The sequence below is a fragment of the Vicia villosa genome, linkage group LG2, assembly GCF_029867415.1.
Source record: "Vicia villosa cultivar HV-30 ecotype Madison, WI linkage group LG2, Vvil1.0, whole genome shotgun sequence".
In the NCBI taxonomy this organism is placed as follows: Eukaryota; Viridiplantae; Streptophyta; class Magnoliopsida; order Fabales; family Fabaceae; genus Vicia; species Vicia villosa.
Window position 1 is genome coordinate 179,116,630 of NC_081181.1, and position 20,339 is coordinate 179,136,968.

The 20,339-nt window shown below is 31.9% G+C and overlaps 1 protein-coding gene and 1 long non-coding RNA gene across 2 annotated transcripts; both read right to left on the minus strand.

The window, feature by feature from the left end:
* Window positions 1–10,264: 10,264 nt before the first annotated feature.
* LOC131650760 (uncharacterized) lies at window positions 10,265–13,548 on the minus strand. The gene is made up of 5 exons (XM_058920466.1): window positions 13,332–13,548; window positions 12,614–13,211; window positions 11,685–12,358; window positions 10,736–11,546; window positions 10,265–10,571 (listed from the first exon to the last, which is right to left on the minus strand). The coding sequence occupies exons 1-5, from the start codon at window positions 13,546–13,548 to the stop codon at window positions 10,265–10,267; spliced, it is 2,607 nt and encodes an 868-aa protein (XP_058776449.1).
* A 3,146-nt stretch (window positions 13,549–16,694) lies between these two features.
* LOC131647552 (uncharacterized) lies at window positions 16,695–18,549 on the minus strand. Its single transcript, XR_009297858.1, has 5 exons — window positions 18,161–18,549; window positions 18,023–18,089; window positions 17,711–17,913; window positions 17,420–17,487; window positions 16,695–16,795 (listed from the first exon to the last, which is right to left on the minus strand). It is a non-coding gene; the product is annotated as an uncharacterized LOC131647552 (long non-coding RNA).
* Window positions 18,550–20,339: the final 1,790 nt, after the last annotated feature.

Here is a 20,339-nt window from a genome sequence, read left to right on the forward strand (position 1 = left end):
TTTTATTATAATTGCGGGTATGATATGGGCATTGAGGTACCCATAGGGTACGTGTACAGGTATCAATATTGATACCCACTCGGGTTTTGGCTCGGGTACGAGAATTTTTTTAAACTGCGCGTATGGGGACAGGTACTATAATACCCTGCCCAAACCCTACCCATTGCCATCCCTAACCAATCATATTCTAACACTATATAAAGTTGAAATACAATAAAATTAAATACCAAATATAAATATAAATAATTAGTTAAATTTGAATTCTCCAACTCATAGCGAAAAACTTAGAGACGTCCCTTTCATTTTCAAATCGTACAGTAGTTTATTCGAAATTAATTTTTCTATGAAATCAATCAACGTTACCTTACAAAGTCAACTAGAGTCCATTACCGTTACTGCCATCGATGGAAGTCATTTTCGGTCATCTTTAAACGACTTTATGATTTAGTCATATTTAAATACTCCCAAGTCCCAACAACCTCTAAATTAAATAATTCAATATAAAAAGATAAACACATAAATAAAAAAAACAAAATAAATATGAATGATAAGTTTTATTAATTAAATCGATAATTATAAATATAATTATGTTCGATATAACTATCATAACAAATAACTACTTTAACACAAAAGTCATATATATATATATATATATATATATATATATATATATATATATATATATATATATATATATATATATATATATATATATATATAAAAGAATTATTCTCAATTTAATGGTTAAAATTAATTAATATTATTTTCTTTCTCAATAATTAACTGCTTATTATTTTTAGCCATTAAATTGAGCATAATTAATGGTCAAGATTTAAAGTAAGTCTTAATAACTTATTCTTGGAGTAAATATATCCCTCCTCATATATATATATATATATATATATATATATATATATATATATATATATATATATATATATATATATATATATATATATATATATATATATATATATATAGAGGTTATATTTACTCCAAGAGTAAGTGAAGAAGACTTACTCCAAATCTTAACCATTAATTATCATTAATCTAACGGTGATCATTTAATCTAATTATTTTTGGAAATATTTTTTATATAAACAAATTAATTAAAGTTGTTATATTAATGATAATCAATGGTTAAGATTTGAAGTAAGTCCTCCACACTTACTCATGGAGTGAATATATCCTTCATATATATATATATATGTATATATATATATATATATATATATATATATATATATATATATATATATATATATATATATATATATATATATATATATATATATATAAAAGATGGATCAAATTACATCTGAAGAGTTACACCACGAGTTACACTCGCTCGTAACTTCATTTTAAATAAATATTTTTTAAAATCAACCGTTAAATTGAAACATAATATCATATAGATCATACCTATAAAATTTGAGATTAATTTATAATGATTTACTATGTCATTCAATTACATCAAAATTAATTTATATGAAAGTTCATTTTAGTGTTAATATTAGGGTATCTTGATGGTATAGTAAATCATTATAGATTAATCTCAAACTTTATAAGTATGATCTATATTATATAATGTTTCAATCCAACGGTTGATTTTAAAAAATATTTATTCGAAATAAAGTTATGAGCGAGTGTAACTCTTCGAGTTTAATTTGATCCAATGGTATAGAAAGTGAGTTATACTTAATAGATACTACAAATTTCACGAAAAACCTACAAAATTATGACCTAGAACAGATAATTAAAAAATTAGAAAAAATTGAAATAATAAGAGAAAATCCTACAAAATTTTAGGAAAGAATGTAAGTTAAAAATTATCAACCCAGATATTACTATTAAATCACCTAATTTCAAGTATGGCAATTGGGAACAAGAAGAATTTAAAATGCACATTAACCAATTGTTGAAATTAGGAATTATTCAAAAATCAAATTCTAGACATAGAACACCTGCTTTTATTGTTCAAAAGGAAGCGGAAAAGAAAAGAGGACAATCCAGAATGGTTTTTGATTATAGAAGATTAAATGACAATACATTTGAAGATGTTTCTTCGAATAAATTTTTTAGACTTTGCACGTCTTCCAAATATTTTTCCATAAGGAATTTTTTGTTAGTATTCATATTTGCTAATTCAATTTCAGTATTGTATTTATCCATTAAAACTTCGTCATTCTTAATTTTTTGAAATTCTTCTAGTGTTAAAACTTTTTCAGTCATCTTCACTAGTTTGCTTATGGGTTTCCTCATAATTTTTAAATCTTAAGGCTAAACAATCTTTGGTAGTATAAGTCACAACGTATACTACAAGAATGTGTAAGTTATATGAGAATATGAGAATGAATCTGAACCATTAGATTTTAAAATAGATGGTAGAGATTATAAGTCAATCTTTTTTCTCTTTCCTCTATTATTAAAATAAATGATGGAGGATAGAAAAAAATATTGACATATAATCTCCAACATTTATTTTAAAATGTAATGGTTCAGATTCATTCTCACTTTTTCATAGATAATGAATATTTGAATCCATAATAAAAAACCTTTAGTTGTAATCCTTAAACAGATTGAAAAATAAAGACGAGTAACGAATATAATATTTTAGTACTCTTTAGACGGAGAAAAAGTAACAAATGGAATAGGTAACGACGAAACGCCAAAGCTCATGCTGGTTCCCTACACTGAGGAAGTGCAAAGCAAATTCAACCCAAAAGGTGTCAAATTCGAAGGTGGAAAGATTAGTGAAAAAAATAAAATAACTCCAAAACATCAAACCGACAAAATATGTAGAGAGAAAGTTTAATTAATATGCTAATAATGGCATTCAAATCCCAAAAGAGCGTCAAAGACACACAGGCCGGATCAAGACATAATAAAAGTATTCATCATGACCTCCTCCAAGAGCCTCGTCATCTTCTACTATGGCGTAGTCACATACCACTTTCTCTGGGTCTAGCTCAGATTGGGAACTTGAGTGTTTGGACGCATAAACTCCACACACACGCGCGTGCGCGCGCGCGCACACACACACACACACACATATATATATATATATGGGATAATATCAATTCACATAAAGGTGTCAGGACACAAATCCTATTGTTGACGCAGTAAAGCGACAAGCAAAAGATTGAAAGTATTCTGGGTTTTATCGTATCTACGAAGAACGATGCGAGGGAAAGAATGACATTCAACAATTTTCTCATTTTTGAGCTTGGGTTAAAATGGTTTAAAGTAAAAGTGTGGAAAGTAAAATATAAACAGAAAATAAATACATTCTTCAGAGAGAATAACTTATCAAGCATGAATATACACTACTTGTCACAAACTTAAACCAATCGATCAGTTGTACTCAACCTACAATACTCGTCAAAATCATCATGTATCTCTCACCTCAGTGTCCATTTCTGCAACACCTCTGAGACGTATCACAACCAAGGTTATGTCTAACACAAAGTTGCGAGAACAACTGTATTCTCGCGTCGGCAATGTCTCGCGTGAAACTTACACATGAAGGCATTAAGTTTCGATACACAAGTGATTTGAAGTACTTATTTTCTTCCAAAGTCGCGTATTTGAAGTCGTGTCTTCGGAACTTTATTGCTTGAGGCTTCACTATGCACCAATACCTATAAAATGAATGAAAAAAGATCAAATGGTACATAAATGAATCAAAACTCAAATAATACACAATATGTATAAATATAACAAAAACATACGCATTCACCCACAAGTTGTGGAAAAAGAATCGATAAGTGTCGTAAGACTATATACAAAAATAACTACAATTTGACACTTATCTAACTTTCCCCAAATTAAACTTGTTTGTCCTCAAACAAAAATCAATTAACTGAAAGAATAAAAAATAATAGGACAAAGAGTCGTGGATCAATAAGTTTTGAAAACCAAAAACAAATGTATGGTTCAACACAAAAACACACAAATAGAGTAATACTTATCACAATTCTACAACAACAACATGTAAGCAAAACGGATCCTAAATACAAAAATCATACCAAAACATTCAACAACAAAACAAGCTCAATCATGAATCACACTTATAAAAAATTCATCGAGGGATTAAAACACACAAGAATGAGGGACTTTGACACGCATCTAATAATCTTGCAAACAATAGACTAAATTATGCATTCGTCCAAAAATTTATATTGAAAATACAAAAGCGAGAACCAAAAGAGCTTTATAAGATTGTAATGTGGTCAGGCTAACAATCAAGGGAAATTTCTAATGGTAATTGAAACAAAAACTTGTCTAAACCTAAAGGAGTAATCAATCCATAAAGTTTCAAATAATTAAATCTCAATCAAACTTCTTCTACATTTCCAAATTGTCAAACCAATCACAATACTTATTTAGCACAATCATTTGATACTATTTTCTTTTTCTTTTTCAAAACTTTTCTCTTTTTTTTTTCTTTCTTTTTCTTTTTCAAAACTTTTCTCTTTTTTTCTTTCTTTTTCTTTCCTTTTTTTTAAACCTCATAACAATCAACCAATAAGTAAACAACATTTTTCTCCCCAACTTGAATTCAACCAACATCAAAGTGTGAATACTCCCTACTTTCTAAGGCAAGATAAAAATTCAAACCAAAAATCATGGTTGAGGGGTCAAGAAAATAAAGATCAAGTTCAAGTTCAAATGCTCATAGACAAGCATCAAGTTCAAATAAAAAATGAATATTCACAAAATCTCAAAGGGGTTGAAAAATGATTGCAGACTCACAGGATGAATTGAATATTTGGTTCAGGTGGTTGTGCTCAAATGAAACAAATGGCTTGATCCTTTTCATACAATCAACACAAATAAAAGATTAACCATAATAAAATCCATTTAAAAACAATTTTTTTGGTCTCCTGCATATATAAATAATGGAAAGCTTCCTCACATTTGAGGTTTGAGAACTAAAATTATTCAATCAACAAACAAGTAATGCAAAAGAATGAATGACATGGTAATTATACAAATGATAAGTTTCCTAAACATTTTATGCTATAGAAAGTGATAAACGAGTACCTTGAATGATACAACTTCAAAAAAAAAAATATCAGTGCCATACACCCGCAAGTTGAAACACTCAAACTTGGAAAATCACCTAAAAAATTCTTAAGCTAACATACCAAAATTTGAACGACAACCAACCAACAAAAGAATTAGAAAATAAATATTATTATTTACTACTAAATAACCTTGGTAAAAATGGGAAAACGGAGGGCCAAGTGAAACAAGAATTCCACTGGCACAAAACAAAGAGGCAAAAAATTCCTTAGCACGCTAAGCGGGAACGGACTGCGCTTAGCGGCATCAGGAAAACACAGAAAAATCATACATGAGTCTGATGATTCAACCTAATCTTCACTAACACCTACACGTCTCAGCTACAGAAAAATACAAAACTTACAACCGTTGGAGTGCCTCCCAACAAGCGCTTATTTTACGTCGTTAGCTCGACGCCTTTATTGTTTTGGTGTTTGACAAGTAACCTCATCTCGACACGCCAATGCTTTCGCCTCAAACACAAACCTAAATAAAGTGTCCTAACCAAACACTTAACAAACATTGCAAAAAAACATAAACAAAACAAGAATAAACAAATATAGAACAAAAATATAAACATAATAAGAGAAAAAAATAGGTGAGTTATGCATCTACAGGTTGAGAAGTGAAGATTTGAATTCCAGCATCGGTCCAATTTTAACTTGTTTATCTAACATTAACCAAACAACGTATAATCATATGTAAGCATATACAAGTAAACATATACAAGTGACCATATACAATATATACGATATATACAAAGCTCAAAATCATAGAAACTATTGCGATGCAATTCAATATCAAAACACCATTCCCCGGCTATGACACCGTTTTGTTGACGCAATAAAGCGGGAAGCAAAAGATTAGAAGTATTTCGAGTTTTATCGTATCCACAGAGAACAGTGCGAAGGAAAGAATGTCATTCAACAGTTTCCTCATTTTTGAGCTTCGCTTAAAATGGATTAAAGTAAAAGTGGTGAAAGTAAAATGTAAACAGAAAATAAATACATTCTTCAGAGAGAATAACTTATCAGACATGAATATACACTACTCGTCATAAACTTAAACCTATCAATCAGTTGTACTCAACCTACAATACTCGTCAAAATCATCACGTATCTCTCACATCAGTGTCCATTTCTACAACACCTACGAGACGTATTACAACCAAGGTTTTATCTAACACAAAGTTGTAAGAACAACCGTACTCTTGCGCCGGGGATGTTTCGTGCGAAATTTGGTTTTAATTAATTAAAAAACAAGTTATATTAGTAAATAAATAATTTGGAAAAACCTGGGCGTTGGGGATCCGGTGCTGCTGCGCATGGAGGGGTCTACGGTGGAATTGCAGATTCTGGAATGTTTGATTTGTCCATGCATACATAAGCTATGAGTGTCTGCAAAACAGTTCAATGCTCACGATGGTAGTACCTCGCAAAAATAAGAAAATGTTAGTAACGACACAAAGAATGATATATGAAAAATGGAGAAAATATAAATAATTATGGATCAAGAATACTAACAAAAGTGATCTAAAAATTATTATTAAAATTCTAGAAAGAAAAGGTCTAATAATATATTTTTTGGATAAAATAAATACATTCTTCAGAGAGAATAACTTATCAGACATGAATATACACTACTCGTCATAAACTTAAACCTATCAATCAGTTGTACTCAACCTACAATACTCGTCAAAATCATCACGTATCTCTCACATCAGTGTCCATTTCTACAACACCTACGAGACGTATTACAACCAAGGTTTTATCTAACACAAAGTTGTAAGAACAACCGTACTCTTGCGCCGGGGATGTTTCGTGCGAAACTCAAACACGGAAGCATTTACTTATATCTAACCCTATCTTTAGAATATAGAAACTAACAGATTTCCTTCCCTAATCAAGAGTTATGATGTCTATTTCTACAACAATACAAATCCAAACATAAATGCAAAAAGGTTAAGGATAACATCAAGATTGATTTGTAAAATAAGTTTTATACAACGCCATGAACGATTAATATACATATATTCAGAGAAAATATACAAACAAGCTCAACACAAGAGAAATACACAAAGAGGAAGAGAGATAAACCAGACATCTTGTGAGTTTTCGACTCTGATTGATGAAGAATTCACTTTCGATCATCCAATCTAACGTGTGCTCCAAAGGCACAAATTAATAAACTATTTATAGAAATATTTTCTTGAAATACGTGCATTCAATCTTTTTAAATTTTAAATATGGTATTATTACACTTTTTCCTTCTAATAATGACACATGTTAGCATAACATGTGTGTGTGGGCGGGTGTGTGTAAGGGTGGGCGGGCGAGCGTGTGTGTGTGGGCGAGCGGGTGTGCAGGGCCGTCTCAAATAATTTGGAGGCCCCGTTCTAATAAAATACACATGTATTAAAAAATATAAAAATTATTTTAGAAATTATTTTTATATAAATTGTAAATAATACAAAAATAACTATCATTCTCTATTCATTTTTTTGAATAGAGTATAATTTTATAATTTCTTTTCAATATAGAATTAATTATATTTTAAACTTATATCATATAGTAAAAATATGGTATAATATAAAATTAAGAAATATTTCATAACTCTTATTAGAATATTTTCAAGTAATATTACAACATTTATTAATTTATATAATTGAATTTATTTATTTATGCATATTTAATTTATAGTACTTTTTGGTGTCAAAGACAAACTTAATGTTATTTAAAGTCAACATTAAAATTCAACATATTAAAAAAAAATAGTAAAATAATATATAAAAGTAACTTTCGTTTAAGATGTAACTAGTAGGAAACTCGTGCTGTCGCACGAGTCTGGTCGGGATTTCACATTACATGTATCGAGTTTTGACTTGTAAAATTCCTTAATATATATAAAAAATTTATGCAATAGCTGGTATCTCATAGATACGTTCACTTCTACCCGTTAATCCAGATGAGTTAATTCTAAAAATTTATTAAAACTATTTTAGATATTATTCCATTTTTCCAAGTTTATATATATATATATATATATATATATATATATATATATATATATATATATATCTGAATTAACGCGTATATATATTAGGTTTGGAAAAATAACTGATTTTTAACCTATCTCATATATACGTTCACATCTACGCGTTAATTCAGATATATATATATATATATATATATATATATATATATGACAGCTCTTGTCGAACTTAGAATTTTACAAATCTAAAATGTATGACAGGAATTAAGAAATAAGTAATAATTATGAGGAATTATTTAGTTTTCAATTCAATAATAATTATTTCATTCAATAATAAAATTTCGTAAAGTCTATATTAAATGATAATTTGACCATTATTATTGTAATTATCATTTAATTGTCTTTAATATCTACGATAATAAAAAAATTGAATTGAAAGCTCAAAAAATTGGGTTCCCCGTATATGCATTAGAAGACTTGAATTGAACAGAGAAGAATTGAATTTGCATTTAAAAGTTAAAAATATGAGTTTTAAGAGATATGTTTAATTGCTTTTTTATAACAGCTTCCCGTCAAATATCAGTTTTAAATCTTTCTTATTATATCATATTTACAATTTTTTATAAACCTACAATATATGAACGATCCCCGTCAAATTTTAGTTCTAAATGAATATCTAGACTACAATTGATATCTCATAGATACATTTACATCTACCCGTGAATTCAGATTAGTTCACAAAACTCAATTTAATCCAGATGAGTTAATTTTAAAACTACGTATTTGAATAAATTCATTTTTCCAATTCAAAGAACATTACTTTTTAGTCAATTTTTCCAAACATAAAATTAAATTTTAAAAATATTTTGAGTTTCTAAGAAATTAGTGTAAAAATATTTATCAATTTTTATTTTAATAAAAAAATTAAAACCATTAAGCTAATATATTAACCCTATGTTTAAATTTTTTTATGTATAATGAAACAAACGAAATTATATAAAACATATAAATTTATTACGTATAATACATAATGCATTTATAAATATAGAAATAAATGGTGAATAAAAGTGACAAATATTGATTAAAAAGGTATGTATAGGTTAAAAAAATTAAAATAAAAAATTATTTATTTGTTTCATATTTTTAATGGATATCAAAATTAATTTTGATTTATTTATTACTTATACTATATCAATAAATTCTTTTTAAACCCTCTCTTTATTAGATATGATTTGATAAAAATCAAATAAATAAAAAATATATTTTTTAGTTAAAGTTAAATTATGTTGGAATCAAAGTGGAGCTATAAAAATCTCGTCATTCAAAAATTTAATTATTGCAGCCATCAATATTAATGTTCAAAAGTCATACTCCCTCCATTTTTTATTATAAGTCGTTTTAGACTTTTCACACAGATTAAGAAAAATAATAATTGTTGTATGAAAATGAGAAATTACGAAGGTTTTTACAAAATTATCCTTCATTAATGACATGTGAAAGATAAATTTATATAATTGAAAGGAGAGAGAATAATAAATATTTAAGGATATAATAGGAAAAATAGCATTAATTATTCATTGGAATTGTAAAGCGACTTATATTTAAATACACATTTTTTTCCAAAACGACTTATAATAAAAAACGGAGGAGGGAGTAGTAGATTTTTGCAAAGTGTCCATGAAGTCTAACATATACGTAACATTTAAATTAAAATTAAAATTAGAATAAAAAAAGAGGAGTTTGTTCAAGAATCATAGTAAATTTGAATAAAATTATTTTTCCAATTCAAATAGCATTACTTTTTAGTCAATTTTTCCAAACATAAAATTTATAACCGCTTTTCGTCAAATATCAGTTTTAAGTTTATGATTATTAACTTGTTAAGATTCCATTATGTTTTGTTTTAGTAATTTTATAAGTTTAAAAAAATTAATTTTAATTAAGAAATTAAACATATATAGTATAAAAAAATTGTTTGCTCACTTTTATATAAGTATAAATTTATTAATATATATATATATATATAAAAATAGTCTTTACAGTAAAAAAGTTTAAAAATATTTTGAGTTTTTAAAATATTAATGTAAAATTTATTTTTTTTGGAGTAAAATATAAAATTTTATTACCAAAACAGTTGATACATGCCGATCATACACAGATCCAGGCTGCTAACAAACACAAATACAAGATGGACAAGATACACTACTCAACTAACAGTATTAACCATGCTCATATGGTTCTTCAAAGCTCTTTTGGCACAATCTCTAATACCAATAGTATGTTTGATCTTCATAACAATGTCTCCAGTAGCATGACTTTGGCCAAAGATCATATCATTCCGCAGCTGCCATAGCTGGTAAATGACTTCAGCAATAACTAACTTAAGAAGGCAGCGTCTCCACCCCTTCTTCGCAGTTTCCATAGAGAGCCATTGCTTCTCCTCCTCCCAATTTTTACATCTTCGATGATAGCCAATCCATTCCATGATATTCACCCAAACATGACTAGTAAACCTACAAAGAAAGAACAGATGCTCGAGATTTTCAGTTTGTTCACAAAACTATAAATTCCATCTGTTTGAATGTTGATCTTCCTCAATCTATATTTTGTTGGAAGTCGGTTCAGAATAGCTAGCCAAAGAGTGAAACATGCCCTTGGTCTTGCATAGTTTTGAAACAGAATCTTCCTCCAAGGCTGACTTGGATAGTCACCCCTCAGTTCCTTATACATAGCATTGGTGTTAAACTGGTTCTTCTGAATACTATCTTTCCAATACTCACTCTGCATAGTAAGCCCTCTGACCTTAACTATACTTTTGAGCATCCACGAGCTGGTAGTCTTAGGCTCCCACTGCATTATGCTATCACCTTTAAGATAGTAAGCTCCAATCCACCTAATCCACAGCTTATCAGATTTCATGTAGAGATTCCACAACAACTTCAGAATTGTAGCTTTGTTCCATGCTCTAAGGTATGTCAAATTTAATCCACCTGCATTAGTAGGAAGACAAATTTTATCCCAGGCCACAAGGGCTTTCCTTCCCACAGCTCTGCCAGACCAGAGAAAGTTTTTGCATATCACTTCTATTCTCTGAATAATTGTCTTGGGGAGGGGGAAAGCTTGCATCCAGTATCCAGCTATGGACATCAAAGTACTTTTAACAAGTTGCTTCCTACCTACATAACTAAGCATACTAGCTGACCAGTGTTGAATTTTCTCGAGCATTTTGTCAATAATTGGTTGACATTGATTGATTGTGAGCTTTCTTGTGGATAAAGGAACCCCCAAATATTTGAAAGGTAGTTTACCCATACCAAACTTGATGGCAGTAGCAAGATCATGCTGCATCTGATCAGTCAGGCCACGAAAATATATCTTGCATTTTGTTGGATTTACCCTCAAGCCAGTAGCCTCAGAGAATTGGTGGATGTTCTCCATCATATGCCTAATAGAATTTCCATCACCTCTTGCAAACAATAATAAGTCATCTGCAAAGCAGATGTTGGTAATTCCAAGCTTAGCACATCTGAGATGGAATTTAAAGCCAGCTTCCTATTTGAGAGAGGCAAGGTGCCTATGTAAATATTCCATGACAAGAGTAAAAAGAAGAGGTGAGATTGGGTCACCCTGTCTCAGCCCTCTTTTTGCTTGGAGAATGTTGCTCACTTGCCCATTTACCAAATATCTGTAGGAGACTCCTCTAACCATGATCATGATCCATCTAACAAACTGATTGGGGAAATTCATCTCCTGCATTATTTGTTCCAGAGAATCCCATTCCACAGTATCATAGGCTTTCTGCAAATCAATTTGAATTGTGCACCTAGGTGATAAATGTTTCCTATTGTAACCTCTCAATAATTCAAATGCCAGGATGATATTATCATGAATAGTTTTCCCAGGAAGGAAGGCAGTTTGGCTATCATCAACAACTGAATTTATCACTGTGTTTAACCTTGTTGTGAGGACTTTGGAAATGATTTTGTACAAGGTGGTACAACATGCTATAGGCCTCATATCTTTCATGGATTTGGCTTCTTTGGTTTTGGGGATCAGAGTTACAAGAGCACAGTTGACAGCCCTATACATCCTGTTAGTCACAAAAAAATCATGTACAACCTTCATAATATCATTTTTTATAACACTCCAACTAGCTTTATAGAACTTAGCATTGTATCCATCCACACCTGGTGCTTTAGATTCTCCCATACTATTGATGGCCTTCCAAACTTCAGCTTCAGTCACAGGGCCAATAAGACTATCCTGTTGATCTCTACTAAGTTGAGCACCACCTCTCAAACTGCAAATATCCACATGGCTTCTTTGTGTAGCAGTTTGGCCAATAAGCTTTTAGTAGAAAGATATTACCTCCCTCTCAATATCTTTCTGGTCAGTTAGCCCATTTCCATGTGAGTCTTCTAATTCCTGGATCTGGACTTGTTTGTTCTTGGATTTAAGATTTGCATAGAAATAAGCATTATTTCCATCTCCTAGATTAATCCAATCACATTTGAGCTTCTGATGCAGAATCCTTTCTTCCAGTTCAGAACTTTACATCACTTCATCAGTCCAGTACTTAACAGTTTGACACAGGGCTTGATTCATCTGATCAGAGGCTAGCAGAGTTTGGGCTTGATCCAGCTTCTCTCTACTCATTTTCAGATTCCTGATCCCCTCAGTCATTTGCCAAGCCAAACCTTTCGTGCTATATTGTAACTTATATAGGTTCTTCCACAACTGTTCCATTGGGTTACCTCTATCAAGATGCATCCAGTTTGCCCTTAAAACTTGAATAAAATCAGCATGGCCAGCTATACAGTTTAGGAATTTAAATCTATGTTTGATTTTCTTCACAGTCTGACTGCTATCCAACTTAATTCTCATAGGGGTATGGTCAGATATATTGGGATTGAGCACCTCAACACTACTATTAGGGAAACTTCTATGCCATTCAGCATTAACAAGAGCCCTATCAATTCTGGAACTAATCGGATTAGCAACCTGTTTATTTGACCAAGTGAACCAAGCTCCTATAGTTTCATGTTCTGAGAGATTGCTAGTAGCCATCATATCCTCCATATCAATATACTCAGCCAAGTGTATCTCATTGCCACCAATTCTATCACCTACTTTCAGAATGTTGTTAAAATCTCCTACAACCATCCAAGGGCCCTGCAGGTGAGCACTTATTCTATTGAGGTCCTGCCATAAAATCCTTCTATTATTTAATTAATTGTGTGCATACACAGTGGTGAGGTGATGAGATAGAACACCATCCTTGGTATACACAACACTATGTATTAACTGATCAGTTTTCTCACTAGGGATAATGCTCCAAATATGAGGATCCCATGCTAACCAGATCCTCCCATTCACATGATGAGCATAGTTATCACTGAAATCCCAGTGCAGCCCCAGTCTCTTCCTAATAGATTCACTATTACTAGCCTTGACCCTAGTTTCAAGTAAAGCTAGACAACTAATCTGCATTTTCTTGAGGTGGACTCCAACCTCCAGGCATCTAGCAGTTTTATTGAGTCCTCTCACGTTCCAGCAGATCATGTAACACCCTCAATCTGAGAGCTCTCTCCTACCAGAAGTCCTTCAAATCCATTTCTGGTTTCAACACTTACTTCTGCAGGTTCCTTGCCTTTCCTACCTTTGCTCTGGATAGTTGTCCATGGTACTTCTACAGCCTTCACTTGATCGACAGCTTTGCTCACTTCATTTGAGCTTTTAGGTTCCTCAGGTGATTTCTTCTGCTCCCATACACGTTGTGGTTCTTTCTTTTGCTTAATTCCATCCATATTTTGTTTACATTCATGCCCAACCTTGTTACAACTTTTGCAAAAAGGCGGTCTCCCCAACATTAATGTAAATATATTTATCAATTTTTATTTTAACAAAAAAATTTAAATCATTAAGCTAATATCTGAATATTAATTCTATGTTTAAAAATATTTATCTAAAGGCATTTTCAGAGAAAAAAAACAATCAATTATTGCCCACAAAAGGCCATCCAAACATTCATGAGTAAGTTACAACAAATCATCCCAAAAGAGAATCAATCAAATCTCCATAATATTCCAAGCCAAATCTTCAAAAAATCATCAAATCAGGATTTTCATTCAAGATATAAACAAGTAAAATCGGATTAAAATTCCCAATGGACATAGATGGAGAAGCTAGTAATTAGCTTTGTGTTTTTCTCAAAAGACCATATCTAAGTGTCTTCTGTTTCAATATCTTGTACTCTTCTTGATCATTAGAAGCACATTTTATTCCAGGACCATTCTTAGCCTCTGTGCCATCCATGTCCTTGTTTGTTGTCGTATAAATATTTAAATTCCAACCTTACATCAGATAAAAATTTATCCATATTAATAACAACATATGACACGCCTATGGAAATTGAGAGCTTGTGAAGAACAATAACACAACAGAATAATAAAACAACATAATAAGAACTTGTGAAGAAACCTGTGACATGTTTATAAATTGTATTCACTTCTCAGCTCGCCAAGATAACTTATTAAAGCTGCTTATCTATAAGCCCTTATATATAAGTTGCTTATTCAAACATAGCCTCAATATAACTGATTATATCCTACTGAATAGAGATAGGATCACACCGCTTTTCTTTTCCCTCTCTAAATTATAATTCAACTACCTTCTATAAAATCAATTTCATCAATTTATAAACCAAAACAAAACCAATGTCGCTGCCATCGTGGCACCAGTATGTCAAGCATTGTCTATTGTACAATTGCATTTTTCTTGTTGTTACATTTGTAACATCCCAAAATTTCTTATTTAATTAGTTTAATTAAATTTTTAAATTAATTAATTTGAATTAGCATTTTATTGGGATTATGTGGAAAGAAATATAAAATGTTGAGTTGTTGGGCCTCATGGTGGAATTAGTAATGTGGGGGTGTAAGTGTGAAGGAGCCCATTTCTAATTTTATGTTTTTCATAAAATAAGGAAAACAAGAGGAGAAAGAATTAGAACGTGAAAACAAGAAGTTGTGAGAAGAGGAGCTGAAGAACGTGAAAGAGAATCAAAGAGGAAGAAGACCCATTCAAGAATTTGGCTAAGGTAAGGGGGGACTTGTCTGATTATCAACTATTATCGGGTTAGGGGTTGATAGCATAGAATAGAGGTATAATTCGTATCAATTGAGTCATATGATAGAGTTAGGGATTTGAGTCGATTTGGATGATGTTGTGTTTCAAATTGATAAAGTATGTGTAAATGCTTGTTTGTGATGTTTGATTGTGTTTGAATGTGTTGTTGAGGCATGAAATGACATGGAATAATTGTGAATTGATTCTGTTTTTCGTGCATGGTCGAAATGATTCGATTTGGGTCGTGTTGGATGGAAATAAGCTGCTGTCAAAAGTGCTTTTTTTGCTGTTACACGTGATGTAACCGGTTACGGTCGGGCTTGTAACCGGTTACGGTCGTGAAAATGGGGTTTTTGGGCTGGTTACGGCTGAAACTGTGTTTTGGAAAATTGTTCTTCGTAACCCGTTACGCCTTTTCGTAACCCGTTACGGCTGAAACTGTGTTTTGGAAAATTGTTCTTCGTAACCCGTTACGGCTGAAGCTTTTTTTGAAAAATTATTTTCGTAACCCGTTACGGCTGAAGGTTTTGAAAAATGAATCATTTTGGAAAACTCATAACTTTTGAACCGTTGGTATGTTTTGTATGCCGTTTCGAGCTAAACGAACCTTGTGAAATAATCTATGTGATGATTAATAGTGTGATGGTGATTGAATGATGCATATATATATAAACATACTGTGATGATGATGATGATTATGATGAAATGAGTATTTTGATGATGTTACTCATAGACTTGACAATGGTATAAGTATGTTCATGTATGTTTGCATTCATTCATATTCATTGATGATGCTGTATCCATGATGATGTGTTGGATCAGTAAAGGGCATGATTCCCATTGTGTGGAATCTGTGCTGGCAGGGCCGTATCTTGATGATGTTGGATCAGTCATGGGTTATTCCCATTTGATGACGTTGGTACCACATGCATAGTGTCAGTTCATACATATGCATACTTTATAACATGATTGGATGTATTCCAGTGTTATAATTATTAATGGCATGTTGGTTGATTGTTGTGATGATGAAACTTGTCTGAATGTTTGTTTATGAAACAATTGGGTGAACGATGCAGCTAGGATGTGTTATTGCCTTATAACCTTATAACATTTGTTAATTATGATGAAGACTCACCCTTACATGTTGTCATTTTCAGATTGAGCATAGCGGCTGTTCGACTCGGTGAGGATTAGCTCATGAGTCAGTTGTTTGGTTAGCGTCAGGTGTCATGCTCTGATAGTTGTAACACTGGGGACGCGATGTTTAGAGTTTATGTTTTATAACTCTAGTTATGTTTTGATGTTTGAAGGATTAGTTTGAAAGATGTTAAACTTAATCTGTTTGATTTAATTCCGCTGTGTTTACATGAATTGTTTTAATTAATGAGAATTGCCTCAGTGAATGCATGACATGACTGAACGATGTTTTTAATTTATTTTGAATTGTGGCACCCTTATTTCATGTACTCTGAATAAACTTATTTAATTTGCCGCGGGGTTTAGAAGGGTGTTACAACATTCGCTTCAAGTTTTCTGTGGAGCTTGAGCTTTCAATCGAGACCTTCAACTCTTCGATCGCTACTGCAGTTGAGCCGCATCCAATTAATTCCTGCCATGACAAAATTACTAACATTAATGCTCATAGAAATTACAGTATCTGGTCCATCAGTTCACAACAGCAAATGCAAGTTTAAACATTCATTGATCATGGAATTCAAATGAAGGGCCAAACAGGGCATCACACAACCAGTTTCAAAATCCAAACATTCAAGAGCCAAGGGCCATGCACATTCAAGCTTTTACACATTGCATACATTTAACATACACACAATCTGAGTCATTTTTCTAACCTACATGACTTAACAAAACCATTCAGAACAATAAACTATCACCATTCATCATTCATGTCAATTCACCATGCAACATCAAAGGAAATTCAATTTCGATACAAAACAGTCCCAAAGCTAACATACTAACAGTTGATTGCAGATTCTCTAATGTTTTTCAAACTACTTCAATTAGTATAACATTTCTAACTAACAGGAAACAACATCCAAAATACACATCTAAACCCAAGCATTAATTAAACATCCTCTTATTTGAAGTCAATATGCAGAGGCAACGCAATCTGGTGTTATATCCAGAGTACCTCAATGGCTCACATAAAACCAAAGGGGCATACGGTTCAGAGATCTATGCATATTAAACATGTACCAAACTTGCTGCAACGTACCTATCGTGCCAATGAACCTACTCCAGTTTTGAGCCATGCTCTAGTCCAAAAACCGACTTGTCGTGACTCTGCAAAACAAAAATAACCAAATAACATGACAAAACAATAAGCACTCAACCTCATCAATTTACTTCATCATATACTTTCCCAAACAAATCAAAACCATATTGAAAAAACAACATCAACAATAATTGAAGGTTAAACAGTGTTAAACAAGAAAAAACCATAAAGTATTAAGAGTAAAACAGAAAATAATATAGGAATCACTTAATCGATGAGCTGAGTAATTACAGAAATGTAGCAGTATTTTCATGGTGGAAGAAATGGCATATTTGTTATGGTTGTATTTGATGAGTTGTGACGATGGAGGTTTGTGTGATGGTGGAAACACAATCGACAGCGGCAGTGGCCGAATCTAGACGGGTTATTTCAAATAATCAATTTTCTCAGTAACAGCTCCATAAACCTTTATATCAGCCTTTGTTAATTGATCCCTGAATCATGGAAAAACAAACAAAACATAAAAATTTCAATGATCAAATTCTCATAAAAATTTGAAACAATAAATAAATTGGGATTGAATTTGAAAGGGTTTAAGTTTACCCAGAGATAAAGGTTTTTCCGGAGAGGAAATTGTTGAGGAATTTGAGACCATATTCTGTGTGTAGATCTGAGAAAGTAACAGAGAAAATAACCCATATTAAAACCTAAGTTCCTCTTCAGTGAAATCAACAATATTACCTTCAGATCCATCAGCAAAACAACCACCACCTCTGTTGCCTACTTCTTTGACTACCGTAGATCGAGTTCATCTGCAATATTCCGCCCTTAACCACCTGCAAAAATAAACCCAAACTAATCCCAAAATGTTTTTAACTAATCCAAAATCTATTGACTAATCAAAATTAACCGGTTTCAGTTTCAAAGAAGGACTATTAGTGATAGAACCTGAATTATCAGTGATAGAACCTACTCTATGCAAGAAGAAGAAAAAGAAGGGTGGAAGTGGAAAAAAAAAAGCAGAAGATGAAACGTGAGAGATGGAAGAGAGTGGAGGAATGAGGAACTTGAGAGAGAGGATTATGGTTTAGCATAAAAAAAATCGTTACTTATTGGGAAGAGATTTTTTAGGGTTGATAACAGTGAAATTATCATACCAATAGACTATAGAGTGGCTATCCGTTCAGTTCCAAATGCAAATATTAAATGCTATTTGATAATCAATCGTGGAAAGCAAAACAAATTTAATGAGTGGAATAAAAACTAATTTAAATAAAAACATCAACAACATTAAATACGAAATCAACGAAATTTAAGTATTGTTTAATTAGACTAAATTACCCTTAATTGTTAGACTAATTATGTTTGGAATCAGTTAGGTTAATCTGGAATTTCTAGGTACTTTAATTTTTATATATTATAATAGATGTTACTTGTTAGTACTTCATTTCATAATTTTCATTTTTTGAAAATAATAAACGGTAGTAAAATAGTTAACTATGGGCCCTATTAATTAGGAGGGCCTGTGCAATAGCACTGTCTGCACAGCCTCTTCACCGGCCCTGCGGGTGTGTGGGCAGGTATATGAATGTGTGTTTGAGTGTGTACGCGTAAGTGTGAGAGATAAAATTTGATTTGATTGATGTAATTTTTAATAAAATAAGTATGTTTGAGTGATTTTGATAAAATTTGATTAGATCGGTGTAATTTTTTATAAAATAACTTTTAAACACATAATAATATTTAGTTTTGTGTAGTTTTTAATTTTTGTAAAACAAATTTTATTTTTAATCTGAATTGATTCAAATTCAAACACATCATCAAAAAAATTTGATGTGGCAACTTTTTTTAAATTTATTATTATTATTATTTTAATTGCGTGGCTGGCTTATGTGGCATTATTTATTTTTTATTTAATTTAATTCCATGTTGTCGCACGCTCGCGAAAAATGAACAGAGTCGCCACCAATATATTTATCCCATAAGGGAAAGGAATACCAGGAAACCTAACAAAGGAAGGAACAGGGTCTTGCGACCAGAGAATCTAGGTGCGGGAGTCGGTTACGCGAGGGGAAGGTACTAGCACCCCTCGCGCCCATCGTACTCGATGGTATCCACCTATGTCTGTTTCTATCTAATGGGTGTATAACTATGTCTATGTCTAAATGCGAAATGAATGCAAAATGTAGGGAAAATAAAGAATTGTACTCGCACGGGCCCTACCCCGCTGCCTACGTATCCTTTTCAGGAATCAGAGTTACCGTAGCTCGGCTCACGATTTTCTGTTTGTTTTTGTGTTTTTTAGGTGGGCGGCGTTAACGCTCGCGCTCTTGCATAAGGGGACAGCCTAGGATGCAATGGAGCGGAGATAACGGTGCCCTTAAGAGAAGAAAGAGAGATTGGTTTGTGTTTTTTAGGGTAATTCCATGATGACGAGAACCCACTACAAGGTCTCGCATCACTTCCTTACTTTGTTTTAAATCTGACCATTTATTAGTGTTTTGAAGTGTTTTTTATTGGTGTTTTTTAAGGGGATTTAATTTGTGACTTAGATCATACCAAAAAGAGTTTTGTTTGCATATTTAGAGAAAGCACATCGAGGCCTACGCCACAATCGTTTCTCTAAATAGCGGTTAAGAAATACACCGAGGCCTCACACCTCAATCATTTCTTCTCCGCTAAGTAAAGGAAATACAAAAAGGAGTTCTTTTGTGAATATTTAGAGAATGCACATCGAGGCCTACGCCACAATCGTTTCTCTAAATAACGGTTAAGAAATACATCGAGGCTTCACGCCTCAATCATTTCTTCTCCGCTAAGTAGGAAAGAACATACATCGAGGCCTACGCCTCAATCATTTCTTTCCTACCATGAAATAAAGCAACGGTATGATCTTCATCGATTTTTTATTAAGTATTTT